Raw genomic sequence first — 14,056 nt, 5'->3', positions numbered from 1 at the left:
CGATTGGCTGGCGACCAATCCAGGGTGTACCCCGCCTTTCGCCCGAAGCCAGCTGGGATAGGCTCCAGCATACCCCCACGACTCGAGTGAGGATAGGCGGCATCGAAGATGGATGGATGGCGTTCGGTCAGATGTGCGCCCTCTACAGGAGGATACTCACACCCTCCGACGTCATCAAATGTCTACCACGTAACCAAACCAAACAGAGTATAGTGGGGGCGGGGGACCACTTCACGGCTGTGCATCGGTTAATTATACGGTTAATAAAAGTCAATTACAACAGTAATTGCTCAAAAATAAAACATATTTCATTTTTCATATGATATATGATATATGATATATTAAATTATATTATATCGCAAACATGTAATTTCACTACAAAAGTATTAAATAAGAAGGAATTGTGAGTCAATGAGTTGGTTTAGCCTTGACTGTTGATTTTTCTGACACTAGTTGAGTGATGGTGGGGGATTGCACTTAAGCGCTGCTATTTTTGTCAACAAAACTGGAAAAGAGGAAGTGAAAGCCATCAGGTGCACACTTTGGAAAGAAGAGGAAAACCAGGGTCCAAACTACCTGTTTTACTGTGCATGTGACAGTAAAACTCTTCAATCTTGAAAAAGATAAAGGTGTAACTTGATATAATTACAATACATCTTTTTTGTAAAGAAAAACCAGTAGTGTAAATGTGTAAAAAAAATCCAATGGGTGGGTGGTGGGGGGTATTGTATTTATTGAATGAATTATTTAAGATCATATTATCATCATTATCATGGCACTCATAGAGACAGCCAAGATGATCATCGCTATTCAATCATGTATGCTTTCCTTTTGTTGGTAACCATCTAGGTTTAATCACTGGATCTTTGCAAATTCTTGCTCCGTTTCGTCTGTAAAACCAAGCAGAGACAGCTCGACTTCGGGTCGTGGAATGACCGCTACATTTATTATTTATCAGGCAGTACTTCCTGTCGTGTAGGGTGAAGAGCAGACGGGCAGTGCCATTATGATTCTGGGCAGTGGGTGGTTCCATTGATTGTCTTAATGGTGTAGAGTAGCGCCTCAGAATGAGAATGAGAATCCGCTTTATTGGCCAAGTATGCTTACACAAACGAGGAATCTGACTTTGGTTAAATTAGCTCTCCCTGTGCACACACAGGAGGTCAACATGACGTTCAAGTGTTGGTCAGAGTGGCGGGCCCTGTGCCAAGAAGCGTTGGCGTACAGTGCTCTTAGCGCCTACCTGAGGGGAGGAGTTTGAACAGTTTGTGTCCGGGGGGGTGAGGGGTCTACAGTGATGTTCCTTGCCGTTTCCTGGCCCTGGACCAATGAAGGTCACATATGGAGGGAAGGTCGGCTCCAATTATTTTTTTCTGCAGATTTGATGGTCCTTCGTAGTCTGTTCCTGTCCTGCTTGGTTGTAGATCCAAATCAGACAGTGATGGAAGTGCACAGGACTGAATAATTGCAGTGTAGAACTGGATCAGCAGCTCCTGGAGCAGATTGAACTCCCCAAGTTGTCGTGGGGAGGACAACATCTGCTGGGCCTTTTTACGTACAGGGTCTATGTGGGAGGACCACTTCAGGTCCCGAGAGGTTGTGGTTCCCAGAAACCTGAAGGTGTCCATGTGAGACATGTTGCTGTTGATTTTGGGGAGGCAGGAGGGTTTCTCCCCAAGTCCACTGTCACCTCCCGTGGTAATGGACTCCAATGGACTCCAATGTAAACACAAATGATTATTTGGCGAGTCAGGTCTTATTCATACAGTGCCAATTCACAACATATTCATTACCTCGGGGCACTTTATACGTTAAAGAAAACCTACTGAACTTCTGTTCAATTGGTGACAAAGGCAAGGAAAAACCTTGAACACACATTCAGCGTGTCTGCCTCAACCAGTTAGGTTGCAATGGGGAGACGGAACAGAGGATAGATGCTGAATAGAATAGAGATTTGAAGAAAATCTAACCTGTTAGGATTTTATTCCAGTTTATGCAGCAGAAATGCTGTGTCACCATGTTGGTGGCTCAATTAGCTGACCGGAATTAATGGATTAAAGCGTGTCCTACTGGGTTTCTAAAGTAAAACATGTCAGTGAAGTAAGTGTTTAGTGATTTATTGATGAGTGGCAGCTCTTTAAAATCCATTCTGTAACTCTTCTGTACTTGTGTACTATTTACAGTATAATTGATTACAGTTCACTCTGATCCAACATCTTTTTAACTACTTGAGTCCCCTCCCCCCCGCAGCACAGTTTTGCCACCTGGCCGACATGTACTGTATAGGTAGTCTGGTACGCTGATAATAGAAAAGGGACTTGGACTCAAAAACCAAAGCAATATTGTGTCGATCACCACCGTCCTTCCCTGGGGGAAATGAGGCCATTTTTACAACGTCCCATTTGGGTGAAAGTGTAATTGCCGATCTTTCATCCTGCAGTATCTCCTGTGATAAGGATGGTTCACCTTTGACCTTCCACATGCACTAATCAGCTCATCAGCACAAATTCAATCTGCTATCACAGCAGTGGTGGGAATTTCGCCTTTCACTGCAAGGGAGCCGATCCTTTTGGCCCGGCTGCCTAAAAAGAATGCTTGTTTATATGTTTATTGAAATGCTGATCATGGAACAGATTGCTACTGCCATTTCTTCTCTTCGGCTTTCTTTCTGGTTCTTTGGGCCACATTGCTGGCAGAGAAGTAGTCAATGATCACACAATTGAAAAGCTTTTCAAACTGTATTAAAAAAATAAGAGCAACATTTGGTTGCAGCGCTGGACTCCTAGCATCCATGAGGAAGATTAAGGAAAGATCCCAGAGTGAAAGTACACAGAGTATATGTAGAAGTTGCTGCGCCCCTTTAGAAAATGAAACCTAAGCTTGTGTGCCTTGAAAGTGAAAGTTAAGTTGGTGTGAAAGTGAGTTAAGCTCGTGTGAGTGGGAACAATGTATTTATTGCGAGTCATGCCTAATGTGTTGTGCAACTCTGATTGTGCTAGGTGAGTGTACGTGTGTCCTGAAGGCCCCTATGGGAAGTTATTTGACTGACAAAGCTCTGAGCTGAAGACTGAATAATATCTAACACCTCATAAAACAAACAATAAAAAACAAAATCAGGTAATGTTTTTGTTCTACAGAAACACAAATTGCCTCCGTTTTTGTTTCCAGCCTGCTTTTGTGTGTGTAGCCCTTCTCTCCCCCTTCTTCTGAATGTCAACACACAGGGCACCACTCATTTTAACCAATCACTTGCGGCTTTAACAGGAAAAAAAAAAAAGATGTGAGAAAAAAACGGTGACTTCAAAGAGCCGGCTTTAAGAGTCGACACATCATTATATCACACTGCAGCCGTGTTTCATGTTTCTGTTGTTTAAACATATTATTAGTGTCTTATTGTGTTTACTCTCTGAAGGCAAAATCATGTTTTTGTACATCAGGCACCTTAGAATGGAAGTAAGTTCTGGTGGTCGTTCTCTGAACCAGAGGCAGCAGGCATTGGAAACTTCTACACATTTACATCCAAGTCTCACTCACACACACACACACACACACACACACACACACACACACACACTCCTGCTAATTGACATGCACATACACTCCCTGTCTGCAGCGAAGGAGTGTGTTCACAAAGTGCCTGACCTTTTATATCTCGTTGTATCTATACTGACGCAAGGCAATTATCAGGCGGACCCTGTCCTTTGGTCCACACACTCACTCAGTGTCTATAAAAAAGGTTTGGGCTCTTGTTTTTTTTTTTTTTTCTTGGTGTGACAGCAAACCAAAGGACTAACCACCACCTCCATATACACACACTAGCCAACATGCCTGCAGACTACAACGGACGCTGGGAGATGGTGAGCAATGACAACTTTGAAGAGGTCATGAAAGCTCTCGGTAAGCTGGGTAGAAACTGTCTCTTCGAATTTTCGGTAAAGAAAGCTGCGCTCAATAAAAACGCATCAATTAGGAGATGAATATTTAGACATTTAGGAACTGGGGAGTGAAAGAGTTGGAGTTTGTCCAGAGAGTGAAAGGCCGCGTCCTTTATCCTCATTGAGCTGCTTTCAAGTCAAGTGAATCTCTTTGCTGAAGTGCTGATGCCTCCTACCACGGCAGACGGCTATTGACTGGTTCCTTCCTATTTCGCAATCATCGATGAGGATTCCGACTCTGGATCCGTCAAGGGGCCAGCTTCTTTAAGTGTATTGATTAGGCCACACACTTTTCATTAGATGATCTGCATTCATCTGCAGCACCTCGTTTCTACTGATTCGGGTTGGAAAGCTTCCAAAAGCTGAATTCATTCCATGGCAATATATGAAAATGATCATGAATCGGTGTTAATAAACCGGGCATGTGAGAAATATTAGGTTGGATCAATGTTCTGACAAATATCTTGCAGTTGCAACATAATCCTGGCTGGTGGAGTACATGTATTCAATCTACTGAATTAGTAAAAACAGTAAAATAAAGTAGTAAGTCGCATTCTTAGTTCTTATGACAACACAAACTGCTTATTATTATTATTATTATTATTATTATTATTATTATTATTATATGTTATGGTTTGTAAAACAAAAAAGTACTCCAGTACGCTCCATAATTTCTTAACTAAGCTTCCCGTGCAATGTTTCTGCAAATTTCCCACTCCTTTGCATCACTGATAAGACGTCCAGATAGACAAGGTGTGTCCAAAGTGCGGCCTGGGGGCCATTTGCAGACCACACCACATCGCAGAAAGAAAATTAAACAAAAAACACCCTGGCAAAAATGGAAACAAACAGAGCAAAAATGCACAATATCCAGAGAAAACAATTATATGTTGTTACTAATTAATAATAATGCAACACTCTGTCTGTAAATATGTTTAGCCTTTTTTAAACATGTAAAAATATATAAAAATATCAAAGCGGCTCCCGGCACCCTTGGGTAATAAGGGAATCACAATGAGAGTGTGTGTGTGTGCTTGAACCTGCATCCCAAAAAGAGGATACGGTACTGAAACTGTAACCGAACGTTCATCCGTGTGTGCAGACATCGACTTTGCCACCAGAAAAATCGCCTCCCATCTGCACCAGACAAAGGTCTTGGTCCAAAATGGTGACAAGTTTGAAACAAAGACCCTGAGCACCTTCAGAAACTATGAGGTCAACTTCACTGTGGGGGTGGAGTTCGAGGAGCAGACAAAGGGCCTTGACAACCGAAAAGTCATGGTGGGCTACTTGTCTGGCTATACAGTACATGTATAACTGCTGTATACAATAGCTATACAGCACAGCTATCGCAATGACTATTAACTTTCTGACATCAATGATGGTTGTTGTTTCACTTCAACATGACAGACACTGGTCACCTGGGACGGGGACAAACTGGTGTGTGTTCAGAAAGGGGAAAAGGAAAACCGTGGGTGGAAACATTGGATTGAGGGAGATCTGCTACATCTGGTATGGATGGATGAATGAATGTTTTCTCAAGGAAAATGGATGTTAACATGACATTCTTTCCATTTACTGGAATCTTGCCTCATGCAGTTATAGGCATAGATAGATAAAAGATCCGCCCGATTATGTATAATAAATGTGTTCTAGTGTTGGTCTAAAGGTCTGTTTCCTGTCTTTCAGGAACTCCACGTGCTGGACAAAGTCTGCCACCAAGTATTTAAGAAGGCTCAGTAGATGAGCTCAAGCTTGAAGTCGCCATGATAAAGGAGAAGACTAGTAAACAAATAAACGGACATTTTTAAATGTGTATGAAGGTGTTTTTTTTTTGTTTAAGAGCTCGCAAACCTTTTGCAAGAGAACGCAAAACTATTTTGCAAGATCTCGCAAAACACTTCTGCGAGACAATGCAACACTGTAAGAGACTGTGGTAAAGTTAGAAACATGTTCACGTATTCAAACATCCGGGATCAATAACTCCCAAGTGAATGGTTCTAACGCAGCAAACCATACCTTTTCCCAACCATGGCAACACAAAGAGCTACATTCATTTGTGAGGTGAATTTTGTGGTCCTACTGTTCCCAGAAGTAAAGCTATTGAACGGACAAGTGACAGATTGTTTTTTTGTTTTTTCGACACTGCCAAAGACGTTAGACAAGACACTACACTGCACGAAAGGATCGCTGCGGGCTGCAATAGTGCCAGCCACAGGTATGTGCTCTTGTGATCGGCTTTGAAAGCCATTTATCGGCATTTGCCAATGTCATGATTTTTCACGGAAATTGGCCGATACTGATCGGTGGCTGATCGTTCGGAGCACCCCTCATTTTTAAGGTTATCGGATTTATCTGTAGGATGTCGTAATGCCATATCGTGCACCCCTAGTTTTTAATCATCCCAAACAGTAATTTATGGTCAAACCATTTTCAATCAACACAAATTATATACAGGATTTGGAATACTAGGTGAGATAGACTCGAGATCACCCATGGCCGTGAACAGAATAAGCATATAGAAAATGAATACATGTATAAAGAATTATTGATTTTATTTGAGTGCTAGTACTAGACTGTACTGTGTGGATACAGCATGCGTTTGTGTTCAAAAGCATTCGACTGTTTGGTGTATGATGAAATATGACTAAGAATAGGGGAAGTCAAACATCTGACGTAATTATCAAGATCCATATGCAGGCTTCAAGATCTCCTTGCAGCCGATTGCAGAGGTTTGTCTACTCTCGTGGCATCCTTCTGTCTCGACAAACATTGCAAATACATATTACCCACCCCCCCAACATAATGATTGGGAAAACACTTATCCCATCACATTTACAAAGACAGTTTCAGGATGCAAACTTCAAACACAATGGGATACAATGTACTGCGTCTCCTTAAAACAACTCAGCAACAACACAGGATCTATCAAAGTTGAACCTCTGTTTCCTGTCCTTCAGGTTTTGATTATCTTTCTTTGTGGATTTGCAGAATGCCGAGTGGGAGTAGGCCAGTCAAGCAGAAGCGCTCTTACCCACAGCCTGATATGCCTGCAGGGCTAGCTCAATGTAGCCTGACCTCTGGGACTCGTTCTGGGAGTAGATCTGCAGACACGGAAGTCAAGCAACCCAAGGTGAAATAAATGCCACATCTATTGCCTTAGGATGGAGCACATACTGTATGAGCCTAAATAAATACAGCGGATCATCTGAGGTTGACCCCAGTCTGTTCCGGGATGCTGGTTTCTTTCTTTTTAACTGTATTTCTCATACATTTATTTATTTGTGGAATCCTGACACATTTTTGGACCGCCACAAATTACATTTGAGCTTTAATTTTTTCTTATATATGACATCACCTGTTCACCTTCACTCATAAACATCATGTGACTGTCTGTAGCTTGTCGTTACAATTCCATACAGCAGATGGCATCATCACGTGTTTCTTATGTCACAAAAAAAGCTCCATTTTCAAAGACACAAACCTACATTTGCCTGTGGATGAGATGCCAAAACACATGGAAAAATATGCATTTTTAATATCATACAGACATGGCCTCACAGCACTAATCCAAATGGCCAATTATGCAAATTAGAAGTCATCTGCCCACCACACAGTCGTTTGAAAGTTTCATTACAAAACTAACGCACATGACAGAGTTAATCCTTACATGATCATTTGAGGTCTTGAGATTTTGTACCATCTTTGGGGCCTTAAAGATAGGAAGACAACCATGTCTCCTGCACCTGAGTTTTTGCTGTCACTTTCAGTGTCACCAATGCATCAAGGCCAAAGAGCGGTGAGTACTACTAAGATATGATGTGATCTAAATCTGGACCCTGCAGTCCTGACAAGGGAGTCAACACAACCTTGACTTCTGCTCTTAACAGCAAGGCTGCGAGCATCAACACCTGAGAACGACTTTTATCAACCCTGGGCAGTTCCGTCATTCACAAGGTCAACATTTAATACCCATAGCTGCTACGTTCTTACCGTGAGGAGGTCAGTGCCCGTGGCCTGCTGCCTGGAGGCTTCCTGGGCTGACTCGCTGTGAGGGTGTACGAGGTGGAAGAGAGATACAAGGCTCACTGCATCCTGCACCCTGAAACACAAAAACATGTTTCTTTACCTTACAGGGCTTCCTTTATATTGGCTTGCATTCATTTTTTTAAATCACAGAACTCTGCAGAACATAAATGAGCTAATATGGCCAATTATTGTTAACTTTTTACATCATCTGAAATTTAAATCAACCACCTTTTCAAGCAATATAATCATATTTCATTTTTTCATTGAGTTTTTATTTTGCTGCCTAAACAGGCTACTGTACCAAACAAACAGTTGAACGTACCATTGGAGCAGCTTTCTCACACCTCATGCTTACATTTTCACAACAAAAGGACGTTCAACTGTCCTCACAAATCTGTCAAAATGAATTTCAACTGCTACCACATGACACTGCAACAAAACAAAACCATCTGCAAAATCACTACTGGCCTATGGTGTGACTGAAGCCAAATGCAGCATAGAAAGTGATGGAAAAACATACTGAATCAAGACCTAACTGTTAACATGTAAACATTCTCAAACTCACAACTCCTTTTTCAGCATGTCCACGATGAGGCCATCGATCCTGCGTGCATTGATCAGGTGCCAGGCCATGCCTCCAAAGTGCCTGGTGGAGCGAAGCAGCTCATATTTCCCATGTTTGTCCAGATCCTCATAGGTGGCAGCGTGCACCTGATACACACGTTAGTAAATGCATGTGTATTTGTAAGCACATTTCCTTTCTTTCTGTTTCATATTCTTTAAGAGATAACATGAAGAAACCAAAAGCTGCCAGTACTGACAGTCTCCAGCAGGGGTCTCGCTGCCCACAGGACCGTATTTTGTTATTATTACATCCCTAACTACTACTATGGAAAATAATAAGCAAGCATGTTAACTCTCAAAACGGAACTTAACGAAACAAATGCTGGGAAAACAGAAGTACTCCCAGCGATGCTACAATATATATCTATACTTCATATATTTCTTTCAATACTTGGAACTAGGCATGGGCCGCTTACCGGTTTCAAGGTATAGATCGGTATGAAAAAGTCACCGTTTCAAAACCGTTAAAACAGCCCATCACACGGTATGAGAGAAAGCGGAGGTTCAGCAAGGCCGCTTTGTGGAAATACTGTACTTTGTCATGTCCTGTTATTCCCCGCAGTTGGAACTGGGCTCCAATGTGCTCAAGCCACGGACATGAGCTGTGTTGCCAGAAGTCGGCAACTTAAGTCATGACTGACGTTAGCAGCCTCATTAGCACCAACCGGCACCGGTGTGACAAGACGTGTGCCGTTAGGAGTTTTGCATCCCGTAGCATTTGTATTTTGTGTGTATTTGACGTGGCTTTGCAACTTTGCAGCTATCCAACTAATGTGTACGCACATAACACTTAACACATTTTCGACATGTTAACATGAATATCATAACCTAATAGATGTCAAATGTCATCATTTAATCGCTTGTAGTGTTGCAGCTTAAAATTACTAAATACACTAGGTGAAAGTAACAGTGAAAACATTGTACTCGCGTATAAGTCTCCTCCAAAGGGATGCACGTTTAGAAGATTTACTCCATTTGCAACAAGTTTCCTTGTTATACGCATGCGCAATAGCGCTACGTGCCGTCATTCCACCGGTACTACCGCGCTGTTGTCATCGTTGTCGGTCGACATATTACTCACGTGGAGGGTCACCGAATGTGGAGATGTGATTCAGAACACAACAGGAGTCGAGGAGAAGTGGTATAAAGCGTTTAATCTCCACTGAACAAGCAATGAGTGAGCAACAGTTGCTAACAACAATCCCACGACCCGGAAACGGAAGTGAAACTTGGTGACGCAAACAAACGAATCAAAACTCAGCAAATACGCAATCCAACAATTCCAAAACACTTCTGGACAAGTTGTGTCCTGCACTTTCACCACGCTATGAAATAATAATGTCATTTTACGAGTTTTTAAAAAAAATATTTATGTTGTGACCTTTTTTGAGCCACTGATTGTATTTATTTGCATTTTGCTTTGTTTGTTTTTTTTAAGTAGGTAAATATTTATTGTCTTGTGACATGAATCGCAGGATTAGCCACCTTAGTCTGCATTATGAACTGCATTTTATTTATTTATTCATTCATTCATTCATTCATTCATTCATTCATTCCATTCATTCATTCATTCATTCAGAAATAACGCAGTATTTTCTGTTATTTACATTTGTTCCACTTCCATCATGTTCTATTATATTGTTTAAAATCTTCATACAGATATTTCAAAATACCACATTTTAGAGCTGGAATTATAATGCAGTGAAACCGTAATATTGTCGCCCAAGGTTATCATACCGTCAGAATCTCATTCCGGCCCGTGCCTGCTTGGAACCCTTTTTTGTGAAACACCTGATGCGACCCAGCCTCAGCCAGACTGTACCTCCAGTGGTCCTCACGCAAGGCGAATTTGAGACCCCTGGTCTACAAACTTGCCTTACCTTGATGTACTGTGATGAGTCAGGTTCAAATTGGACCAGGCACAGGTCCAACACATCCTTGTGTCGGTCCTGAGAGAACACCATCTAAATAAAAATCCAAGTACCGGTAGGTTAAAATTCTATACTTGTTTTTTTAAAGCATTTATTCCTTGAGGGCGTAGTTAATATTGTTAAGCCACTTGCTGTAACTTCCATAAAGAAAAATAAGGAAAGTTGAAACAGTTTAATCATTATGTTCCAATATTTCACCTTGCCAAGACTTACCTTTAGGTTCTCCTCCTTAAACAGGAGAGGTATGGTAATTTTGCGTCCATCTTTCGGGAAGTACACCTGAATAAGGCGGTCTCTTTCCTCCCACGTTGCTTTCCTTAGAGTCCCGTTAGTCTCCCTGACAATAATGAACCTTTCCTAAGAGGAAAAAAATAGATACATAAATATTTGATTTATTATACATGATCAAAACTAGGAAACAGACAACAACTAACATAAAGGGGTCCGATTACATATGATTTCAGTACAAATGGCATTCATACATTTATAGCAGGAATCCAGTAATGTATTTTTACAAAATGCACACATATAAGTGTACCGTATATGAATATGGGTTAAAAGCTACTTACCAGACAGGAAGCAACATGAGAAGCTAGGAGAATATACATCTGCGAGCTTAAATATGTAATACCGTGAACCCGAGGGGTCGGTACGGGGACCAAAACTGTTCAATCAATATATAAACGACATCTGTAAAGTCACGAAAGACCTAAAGCTAGTATTATTTCAGACGACACAACCGCATTCTGTCCTGGAGATGGACAGATGGAGACTACAGCTAATAAAAAAAATTCATGGATGAAATTGCCATATTAAAAAGATGGTTTGATAAAAACAGATCATCCCTGAACTTAAGTAAAAGTAAAATAATGCTATTTGGTAATAGCAGAAAGGACACGTACGGCCAAATACAAATAGACGGAGTGGACAATGAAAGGGTGAAACTAAAATACATTTCTGGGGATCATAATGGATGAAAATATGAGCTGGAAATGGTTTGATAAAACAGACTATCGCTGAACCTAAGTAAAAGAAAATTAATGTTGTTTGGTAAGTGCAAAAAAGATGCACATGCGCAAATACAAATTAACGGCGTGGACATTGCCAGGGTGAACAAAAATACATTTCTCAGGGTCATTATAGATAATAATATGAACTGGACATCTCATATTGCATCAGATCAGTGCAGGTGTAGCGCACTTCATGAAAGTGTGTGTACGTACTCTCTGTGGAATGTTGTAGGTTATGTCCGTAAAGACATATTTGGCTGTGTCCATGCCATCCAGGACCCTGTCCACAGACAGTACATCACTGATTGGCTTTCTCTCCGGTAAAACAGGTGGCATTCGTAGCAGCTTCTTGGCCTTCTCTTCAGCTGACTTCACTGCCTGGAAGCACACAGACAAGCTTTGTAAGTCGCACGTGAAACAAAACAATGCGGTGGTGGAGATGAAGGTACCTGCTGTAATTGCTCGTCTGTCATGAGTTTATAAGTAGGTGGCTTCAGCTCCTGTTTAACGGGATGGAACACTTTGTGCAGGTCCAGACCTGTTATCCTGCTGAGGATGTCCTGCACAACTGGATCTGTGAACTGGGGTTTTTTATTGTTTTGGACTAAGAGAGAGAAATAAGCACTAGTTATTATTTCAGACCACCAATACACTGGTTATATTTGGCATTGGTTAACTTTGCAAATACACTGTATACCCTCATCAGTCGAAGCAAAATGGATACAACGCATTCTAAAATACAATAGAAATATGATCGTGCAGAACTTCTAATGAAATTATCCGACGATCAAGTCACTGCCACCCTATTATTTAACTGTAACAAAGCAAAACACAGCAGATTCGGTGGATACTAATTTGGAGACGGAAGACTTTGGAGTAAAAAAATGAGAGAATGATTTGTACTTGCGACACCGCACACAAGGTCAGTGTGATAATTAAAAAGCGTTTGCTTTATTACTTGCTTTCGTTCATAACGTAAAATACATACCATTTTCTTGACCGCCGCTGCAGAAAGTCCTGCTGTTACATTTAACCAAGAAGCTTTTGCTTCTCTGAACATGTTTCACCCCAAAACAGCCACGGAATAAGCACCGCACTGTACCGTGCGCCGCCATCTTTGCTGTTCTTCTTCTTGTGCCAGTTATTCTTCGTCTTTTTCTTCCGCCGGTTGGCAACCCGGACTACGTTGCATTACTGCCGCCCTCTGTTCAGGAAAAGATCATGCAGACATTGAGTCCCAATTGAAAAGGAAACGTTTCCGTTTCAAATATGGAAATATAAAAATGTGAATGTGAAATGTGAACTGAAAAAAATCAGTTTGGGTACTTTGGCTAAAATATATGACATCATTTTTCAAACATGTAGTGACATATGGTCATCCTACTAGAACAAGAATTTTTAATTTTAAACAAGCAAAAAAAGCCCACGGCTATCTGTTGCAGTTGTGTACGCTGTCCGCTAGATGGCAATGTTGTAGCAAGGTCAAATTCATAACTTCATGATGCAATTACATCAAGCTTGTATTAAATTAAAGAAGTTCCTATGATGCATCAGAGTTCCACGTCTCTTCTTATTTAACCAGTTTTTGTCTTTCCCCTGTAGTGGGTGCTCATGCCACCACATTTACCAGTGCTGCAGTGGAATTAGTATGCTGAAACTTAATGAAACTTGTATTAGCACAACTATTGCTGGTACCTACTGTATGTGTAATGCCTCCATCATCTATAACCTCTGACCTTCTCTTTCCAACAAAAGATGAGTCTTGTTTTGTCACCCCTGGTTTTGGAAGCTTTCTTTTTGGTGATAAAAGTTTGACTTTCACATAAGACACATACTGGTGAACATATCGCCACATATTTAAGTCAGCTCGTACTTCTTTTTCCTTGAGGTTACACGATTAAATGTGGAAATAAAAATCTGTAAAATGTATATACATCATTTGTATAGAAACACAGCTTGCACACCTCCAAATAAAATGACCATAAAATCAATAATATAGTAATATAACATAATAATAACAACTATCAATTTAGTTTTTACATTAATGAGTCAATAAATATTGTATGGTGACATTCATTTGTTTACTTTAAAGCTTTAATTTGGCAGAAAATAATAAATAAATAAATAATTGCACGTATCCGGTTTGACTTTGCAGATATTTATTATATTGAATCATTGCTTTTGCCTCGTTTTGATACAGATTACACACCGTGCCATATTTATTCCGACATGAAACTGTGGATCCTTTTGTGACAGTGTGTAACTTTGCCTTTTTTTCCGACTGTAACAACAGATGAAAAAAAACATTTAAATAAATAAAATTAATTTAAAAAAACAGATAGAGGTGTGGCATAATTGCTCACGAAGTGACTAGTTAGTGGCAGTGAGTGCAGAGGCTCAGACATCAGTGGAAGGATGTGTTGATTGAGCTGTAGGAGGCCCCACGGCCACTACACCACCAGATGTATGCAGCTGGCACATTGCTGACAGAGAAGTACAAGTAATCTATCTATCTACATGTATATAT

General features: G+C 40.8%; 2 protein-coding genes across 2 annotated transcripts; one reads left to right on the top strand and one right to left on the bottom strand.

The window, feature by feature from the left end:
• Positions 1–3,821: 3,821 nt before the first annotated feature.
• rbp2a (retinol binding protein 2a, cellular) lies at positions 3,822–5,678 on the top strand. Its single transcript, XM_054794132.1, has 4 exons — positions 3,822–3,897; positions 5,038–5,216; positions 5,346–5,447; positions 5,625–5,678. Exons 1-4 carry the CDS (start codon positions 3,825–3,827, stop codon positions 5,676–5,678), a joined length of 408 nt encoding a protein of 135 aa, XP_054650107.1. The 5' UTR covers positions 3,822–3,824.
• Positions 5,679–6,473: 795 nt separating this feature from the next.
• On the bottom strand, positions 6,474–12,669 carry mrps22 (mitochondrial ribosomal protein S22). The gene is made up of 8 exons (XM_054794130.1): positions 12,518–12,669; positions 11,979–12,133; positions 11,743–11,907; positions 10,733–10,876; positions 10,469–10,552; positions 8,530–8,675; positions 7,929–8,037; positions 6,474–7,039 (listed from the first exon to the last, which is right to left on the bottom strand). Exons 1-8 carry the CDS (start codon positions 12,642–12,644, stop codon positions 6,950–6,952), a joined length of 1,020 nt encoding a protein of 339 aa, XP_054650105.1. The 5' UTR covers positions 12,645–12,669; the 3' UTR covers positions 6,474–6,949.
• Positions 12,670–14,056: the final 1,387 nt, after the last annotated feature.

The sequence above is a fragment of the Dunckerocampus dactyliophorus genome, chromosome 12, assembly GCF_027744805.1.
Source record: "Dunckerocampus dactyliophorus isolate RoL2022-P2 chromosome 12, RoL_Ddac_1.1, whole genome shotgun sequence".
NCBI lineage: Eukaryota > Metazoa > Chordata > Actinopteri > Syngnathiformes > Syngnathidae > Dunckerocampus > Dunckerocampus dactyliophorus.
This window is presented reverse-complemented; position numbering and strand designations above follow the sequence as displayed.

Excerpts from the sequence above, each read along its gene's own strand:
- rbp2a (XM_054794132.1), top strand. The coding sequence starts at position 3,825 with ATGCCTGCAGACTACAACGGACGCTGGGAGATGGTGAGCAATGACAAC. Across the intron at positions 3,898-5,037 it reads AGAGGTCATGAAAGCTCTCG|ACATCGACTTTGCCACCAGA; the intron begins GTAAGCTGGGTA and ends CCGTGTGTGCAG. Across the intron at positions 5,448-5,624 it reads AGGGAGATCTGCTACATCTG|GAACTCCACGTGCTGGACAA; the intron begins GTATGGATGGAT and ends CCTGTCTTTCAG.
- mrps22 (XM_054794130.1), bottom strand. The coding sequence starts at position 12,644 with ATGGCGGCGCACGGTACAGTGCGGTGCTTATTCCGTGGCTGTTTTGGG. Across the intron at positions 10,877-11,742 it reads CCTACAACATTCCACAGAGA|GAAAGGTTCATTATTGTCAG; the intron begins GTACGTACACAC and ends TTTTCCTCTTAG. Across the intron at positions 8,038-8,529 it reads GACATGCTGAAAAAGGAGTT|GGTGCAGGATGCAGTGAGCC; the intron begins GTGAGTTTGAGA and ends TTTGTGTTTCAG.